Source organism: Capsicum annuum, chromosome 6 (genome assembly GCF_002878395.1).
Source record: "Capsicum annuum cultivar UCD-10X-F1 chromosome 6, UCD10Xv1.1, whole genome shotgun sequence".
Classification (NCBI taxonomy): domain Eukaryota; kingdom Viridiplantae; phylum Streptophyta; class Magnoliopsida; order Solanales; family Solanaceae; genus Capsicum; species Capsicum annuum.
Window position 1 is genome coordinate 32191513 of NC_061116.1, and position 7595 is coordinate 32199107.

The 7595-nt window shown below is 36.0% G+C and overlaps 1 protein-coding gene across 1 annotated transcript; it reads right to left on the reverse strand.

Moving 5' to 3' along the window:
- Window positions 1-3895: 3895 nt before the first annotated feature.
- LOC124899467 (putative receptor-like protein kinase At3g47110) lies at window positions 3896-5164 on the reverse strand. The gene is made up of 3 exons (XM_047414359.1): window positions 4899-5164; window positions 4268-4465; window positions 3896-4124 (listed from the first exon to the last, which is right to left on the reverse strand). Exons 1-3 carry the CDS (start codon window positions 5162-5164, stop codon window positions 3896-3898), a joined length of 693 nt encoding a protein of 230 aa, XP_047270315.1.
- Window positions 5165-7595: the final 2431 nt, after the last annotated feature.

A 7595-nucleotide genomic window follows, 5' to 3' on the forward strand; every position in this document is an offset into this window, starting at 1 on the left:
GGTGCGACGGGTAGGTTGACGGACCGTCGAGCTTGTGATGGACCGTCGCCTAAACTGTTGCAACCTAGGCAGTAACTCCCTCTTCTGGCCGAAGTGCGATGGACAAGACAACGGACCATCAAGCTAGCGACGGACCATCTCTAAGACCGTCGCAACTGAGATAGTGTGGCCTTTTTCTTACCAACATGCACCGGATGATCTGACGGGCCGTCAGACTAGCGACGAATCATCACACCGACCATCGCAAATCCCATTCATTATTTTTAAGTCATTTTTAAAAGAAATTTTGGTCTTTTCCCTTTTTAATACTTAGATATATGCAAAATGAAGCATATGACTTCATTATCTCCCAAAACATTCAAAGGCTAGGGTTTCTTCCTCAAGAACAAACCCAAAACCCTTCTCCAAGAAATTCAAGAACTCACCATAGATTCTACAAATTACGTTGAGATTCTAGTTCCCCAAGTCCAAGGCTTCAAGAACCTCTCTCAAGAGTAAGAAGAAGAGTCTCAAGCAAGTTTGTTTATCTAAGTTACAATCTAAAGGTATGTGGGGTTTGAACAAGGACAAGTGTTTCGTTTTTGTGCCCAAAACTTGTTTTAAATTACAAAGATATATGGCTTTATGAGTTCTCCTATGAATTTAAAGTGTGGGTTCATACCCAATATTACTATGCATGGGATTTTGAGATTTGCCAATGTTCTAGAAATTGAAGTACATGAGTATGTTAAGATATTAAGACAAATTGTTGAACATTCCAGATTTCCATATGATTTGTGTATCCTTATAACATCTAGTATGCATTTTGATGAGTCTTAACTTGAGATTTGATTATGGGTCACTAAACCCTACTTGAGATTTCAGTTTTTTATGAACTTTTGTGCTATAAGCACCCATGATTTGAGTATTTTGAGATCATTGAGAAAGTTTTGACCTCAATGGTCATAGTAGCTTTGAAATCCATGTTACCAAATGAGATTACGAATTTTATAGTTGGGTTCTTATGAACCATGAGATTATTTTAAAGTGGATTTCCATGAGATGAGCATAGCTAACTAAAGGGAGTAGTATTTAGCACTGAGTTGGGTAAGTTACTATGGTTTCATACCCCAGAACTACGTGCCATCGAAGAATTGAGATTTATGGGCTCAAGGCCGAGATAAGTGATCACTGAGTTGAGGTTATACTTACTGGCAAGAGTATGATGCCTATCTCCAATGTGAGGTTTCTTCCTTAGGAGGATAAGACGTTGGACTCCATGTAGCTCGCATGGTGTATGTCGATTAAGAGAACCTCTCTGCTAGTAAACAGTGAGTAAACAACTTTTGAGTATTTTTCCCTAATAGTAAGATTTTCAGAATAGTTTCTTGAAGTAAAATTTTCCCAAGAAGGAAGTAGTTTTCTTTACCAGTAAGAGTAAATAATCAGCTTTTAAACCAAACTTATATAATTTCGAGTTCCAAGTGTCCTGAGTGTAAAGGAATTCTAAGTTCTTGAGCATTAAAGAAGTTTTACTCTCTATGAGATATATGCATGAGTTGAAAGTATTGTTTAAAGCTTCCTTTAGCCTTCGAGTAATGAGAATAAGAGGAGAGTATAGATTTTAAATCTAAAGTATAATGACTCACGAGATTTGTGTTACATGCTTCATTCTACATGATTTATGAGCTTATTATATTAGACTTATTCATTCTATGTGAGTCATTCATATTTGCATGCATGATTTGATTAAAGAGTATTGATATTGTTTTATGTAAATGCATACACCCCAATATACTCAGTACATTCCCAAGTACTGATCCACATATACGTCTATGTGCTACATTATTTTATAATGTAGGTTCAGGTGCTCAGTCCCAGCCTCGCCAGTGATTTCCAAGTACCTTTGTCTACATCTCTACAGTGGTGAGTCCTCATGGTTCGAGGACCTATCTTCAGATATTCCAGTATTTTAGTAAACATATTATTGCTTTCAGTTCAATTTGAGTCAGTTAGGACCTGTCCCAATGGCTCTCTAGTTCATGTAGTAGTAGAGACTTTGTCAGACTAGTATCAGATTGTTAGTATGTTGAGATTTTCAGTATTGTGGGCATTTGGACCAGGTATTTTCTTCGTATTTTCTATCATTTGATATGACAGTGCTAGTATTTTGTTTATTTCTTTTTGAAATGAGTTATTTTATATAGTGACAGGCTCAAAGGGTTAGCTTGGGGCTACTTATAGCCTTAAGCACCGTGTGACGTCCCGGGAGGAGATTTCGGGTCGTTATAATTGTCCACGCTCCAAATGTTCATCCCTGGGCGTGCGGGGGGGGGGGGGGGGGGGGGGGGGTTGGGAGCCCCCCATCTTATATTGTCCACGCTCCAGATGTCCAGCCCTGGGCGTGCGGGGGGTTTTGGAGTCCCACATCAATGGATTAAAGGGTCCTTGGTCTCCTTAGCCTTGGATAATCCTCCCCTCATAAGTTAGCTTTTGAGGTTGAGTTAGGCCAAAAGTGTATTTATTTATCATAATGTATTGAAAAGAATCAGGAGTCCTAATTTAAACGGAGATCTTTTTATTTTTTTATTTATGTTAATGAGGTGTATTCTAGCATGCAGGTCTCCTTACAGGAATTGGTTTGCGCAAGGAAAAGGTAGTTGTAACCTAAGGGAGGCAAACAAGCAATATATACACAGCATTGTAAGCAATTGAGTAGCACATTTTTACGCATCCACAGATCTGGAAAACTATAAAAGAAAGAAAGAGCAAGACGATGAAAACTAGCAACTGGAAATATCAAGTTATTACTAGGTGGCAGTTTTGGTGTCGATTTTAGTTTTGCATTAGAAGTTTTAACTGAGTTGTAATAGCTTCTGTTTAGTGTTAGAAGTGAAGTGTTTGTGAGGCGTTATAACAAGATTAGAAGTGAAGTGTTTGTGAGGCGTTATATCAAGAATAACTTCTGTTTAGTGTTAGAAGTGAAGTGTTTGTGAGGCGTTATAACAAGAAACGAGTTTGACTTATTGGAGCGGTGAACTAGTGCATAGAACTGTTATAGTTAACTGTTGAGGTGAGGTACTCGAGTTAATCCCTTAGATTGCTGAGTTTTAATCTGAAATGTTGATGTTGTGAAGATAGAGGATATTGGTGTTGAAATCCTCCTAGTGTTTATGGTGTGAAGATAGTGGAGATTGGTGTTGAAATCCTCCTAGTATATCATTTGTGTTTAGTTTAGTTTAATTTTAATGCATACTGTAGTTTCTTTGAACAAGGTTCCTAATACGTGTGGTGGAGTTAGCCATTTTATTAGAGGAATGCTTCTATTATCAAGCATAAAAAAGTTTCTTTCTCCCAGTTATGTGGCAGTACAATTCTTCCGTAAAGTAAAGGAACATTTCACTTTTCCTCCATTTTTCTTTTCTTCATTTTCCATTCACATTTCATCACTAGAGCCCAACAAAATAAATAACAACAGCAACTTAATAATATAATAATCAAAACACAATAGATAATGATAGATATCAAAAGAAAGATTAAAAAATGTCATACTACCTTCCAAATGCAGAGATCCAATATATAATCTTTTAAGAACTGTTAAGTTGGATAGGTTTCTTGGAAAAGTTCCAGCAAACTCATTGTGAGTCAGTGACAAGACTTCATGAAGCTTTATGCATTTCTCCAGGTTTGGTGGAATAACGCCACCTATATAGTTTCTTGAGAGGTAAAAACCTTCCAAGTTCGGAAGATGGTCACACATGGAAGCTTACCAGTAAGATTGTTATACGTAAAACCAATGTGTTGCATTGTTTTAATGTTAAATATCGATGGAGGTATAGAGCCGCTAAGGTGGTTTAGTTGCAGGTTTAAAAAATTCAGGCAGGGAAGATCACCGAGTTCCCAAGGTATTTCTCCTTCAAGAAAATTTCTCTCCAAGTTCAACACTTCCAGCTTTGTAAGATTCGAAAGGCAAGAAGGAATTTTCCCCGAAAATTGGTTGCTCGAGAGATACTGAGCGTAGGTTTGATAACAAACTTAAAAATGATGGAACAGCTCCGGTGAAGTCTTTTCTTGTGGCATTAATCACTTTCAACCTCTGCAGATGAGCCAACTCTTTCGGAAAATCTCCATGGAAAGTGTTGTTACTGATTGTTCGCAACAAATTTTCGTTGTACGGAAAATTAACTGCAAGTAAAAATAAAAATAAATAAAAAGAATAATTTTACTTAAAGTAATTCTGTGGGTACATTTCTGTTATTCTCTCGATTCTTCTCCCCTAAGCTTTTACGTAATTCGAGGACCTTTGTAGCGTAATTCTCGAACTTTCGGATGATTTGAGCCTCCCAGGAATTTGTTTGGATTTCTAGGAATTGTTTGACAGCACTTCGTCTTGTCGAGTTGACCTTCGGGCAGAACTCCGTTAGTCGATTCGTTGAAGAGCTGTATAGTCAATGCAGAAGCTTTCTCCAATGCTTGCAGAATCCCCCTAGAAAATTGTGTAACCCTCTATGTATAGTTATAGGGGTAGGCAATCCAAGTGTAAATAACCTCTTTTGCCTTATTTTGATTGTTCCATTTAATTTTCAAGCTTATCACAAATGTTATGTGACAAGGTTGCTTGTGATTGGCCAAAAACATGTCATTTGGGACACTTGGTGATGTTTTATTGGCTCTTGAACTTGACTTGGATTGCCACATCATTGGATATGTGTGGTCTTGCTTAATTGATCTTTAATTTGACTGGGATGCCACATCACTTGACACGTGGCATAAGTTTGGGCCTCAAGGTGAGATGGACCTTGAAGTCTTTGATGAGGAATAAAATGAGCTTATTATTTTTATAACCCAAAATAATTTTAGGTTCAATAAAATATGGGTCAAATCTAATTTTTATATGAATTTGACCCAATAAATTTTACGTGTCTACACTGATGTCGAGGGAAACAAGAAATGAGAGGTTTCCAAGGTGTGGAGGAATGGTACCATGAAGTTGCATGCTAGAAATGTTTAAAGCAGTGACTCGATGGTGGCGGAAGCTATAAGCGATTCCGATCCAGCTGCAAACCGGGTTGGAAGAAGACCAATTGCTTGCTAAGATGTCGTTAGGATGAGACCAAGTGTATGATTTCAGTGCAAGAAGAGCAGCTTCATCAGTGTTAAGTGTTAATATTGAGGATAGTAGCATGTGAAGTTTGATGATAGACCAGAATGAATACTGCAAGAGCAAAGAGGAGATGGCAAGTTTTGTCCATAATTTATATGACAAGCAGGATTTTATTTATTCTCTAAAAGAAGAATTGATGATGCAAAGCAATGATCTTAGAAGATCTATTTAATGATATAAAATTCGTTGGAGTTCTTTTTGGTAATAGTCGACGGGGGAAATTGTTAGTGAATTCTAATCAAAAGTTTTGTTGGGTCCCAATGTTGTTGAAATTAATTAAAAAAGGGTGGTTGTTAAACAGAAGCATGATTGTTTTAAGTATATAAAGTTAACATGATAGACATAGGAAGCTACGTTAATATTTTAAAAGGCATAATACATAAAACATTCTTCTTTAACTTAACCTCAATTTATATTTATGATTTTTAATTTTGAATGTGCACAAATAGATATTTAAAATTGTATAAAATTGAATAAATAGACACACATATTCTATGCGACACAGTACACGTAGGAGGCCATGTGGAACATGAATTGGCCACATAGAATGCAGGTGTCTATTTGTTCAATTTTATACAAATTTAAGTGTCTACTTATGTATACCTATATGTGAAATATATAAATATAATTTGAAGCCAAGTTAAAAGATATATTTGTATATTATGGCTATTTAAATCGTATAGAACTCTGGCGGAACATTTTTGCATTCTTAAGCATTATATTTTTGGTACAACTAGTTGTCGTCACTATCATATCATCATGTACCAATATACCATATTATAAGCGGAAGCCCCAAAATAACCATTAAAAGCTAAATGATTGTTTTGCCCTTCAATTTTATTTTTTTCCACATATTGTTTTGCCCTTCAAGCAAGCATTATTTCAAAGAAAATGTAGGTGAAAAAATGTAAATATATTTATATTTAGAAAAGTTTAAAAGGCTTAACAACCATAACAAAAGCAGAATGTAACATCGTAACAAAGAGAATTGTGATCGCCATTCATATGGCGGTAAATGTGAAACCTCTTTAGAAGATTAGCTTTTAATCATGGGAAAAATTAGTATGAACTGCATGTAAATTTTAAAGTGATAGAAAATATATTTGAAAAGAAACGTAATTTTATTGATAAACATAATTTTGGACCACCTTACGATATATTTCATGACAAGGAACACGGGACCAATTTTGAGATGGCGTTATTTGATGTCTTGATCTCTTTGTGAATATTTCAAGAGTTTATGGGATATTCGAGATATCTTTACAATGAAATATGTTACTTTTTAAATAAGCGTGAGCTAGGATTAGGGTAGAGTTGCCTCCAAAAAGTCTAACAGAGAATGGGCTCGTCTAGTAGAGTTTCACAAAAATTCGATGTCTACAGTTACATGAAACTAACTTTGAATCTTCAAGTATTATTGCACGCATTTTCTGTGTCATCTCAGTTACAAGAATCCATTTTTTTTTGCAGTTATTTGAGGAGGCAACTGATTCATAGCTTACTAGAACAGTAATTCCAAGTTACTCTAAGTTTTGTTGACATATAAGCCTCTATTGTTCTTATGTAATTTTCCCCTTCACTCACACAGAAAACACACAGCAAACAATGACAAAATACGGAGGCATATAAACCTATTTTTTTGTGATTAGATAATTAGATATACGAGTGTTTTTACTCAACTCCAAAATGGCAGTTTAACAGATCCATGGTTATTGTGTATCATCCCACTCTAGATAGCTCTATGTATGTATCAAATTTATAATTAGGGTTACAAACTGTATAATTATTCATTAACGAGTCGATAATCAATTCTTTGTTGTTTTTAGATTTTAGGGTAAATTTTGTATGGTACACTACATGCGGATACCAACAACAACATACCCAGTATATCGATCCCCCCAAGTGGGATCTGGGGTGGGTAAGTGTACGCCGTCCATATTACTACCTCAGAGGTGAGATAGAGAGGTTGTTTCCAATAGATCCCCAGCTCAAGATAAAATAATCAAGAAAAGGAATAGTAAAAGGACAAGATACAATAGAAATTCCCACACCAATAACAACATAGACAAGATTCACCAAGTGATACAACAAATGATACAACATTCGGAAATAATACTAATTACCTTCTACCTAATCCGCCTCCTCCACAACTTTCTATCTTGGGTCATGTACCCGGTAAGCTGAAGTTGCTCTATATCATGTCTAATCACCTTCCTCCAATATTTGTTTGGTTTACCTCTATCTCACTTGAATTCATTCGTAGACAACCTCCCACACTTCCGCAATGAGGCATCCATTCTCCTCCTCATCATATGTCTGAATCATCTGAAGCTCGCTTCACTCATCTTGGCTTCCACTGAAGTCACTCTCATCTTATCTCAAAGAACCTCATTTTTAATCCTATATTACCTACTATATTCATATATCCACTGAAACATTCTTATCTTCGCCA

What these genes read in the sequence shown, in the direction of transcription:
- LOC124899467 (XM_047414359.1), bottom strand. Translation starts at nt 5,164, where the DNA reads ATGCTACTATCCTCAATATTAACACTTAACACTGATGAAGCTGCTCTT. An exon ending in CTCGACATCAGTGTAGACAC is followed by an intron (nt 4,466 to 4,898) that starts GTAAAATTTATT and finishes ACAATTTTCTAG; the next exon opens with GGGGATTCTGCAAGCATTGG. An exon ending in TACAAAGGTCCTCGAATTAC is followed by an intron (nt 4,125 to 4,267) that starts GTAAAAGCTTAG and finishes GCGAACAATCAG; the next exon opens with TAACAACACTTTCCATGGAG.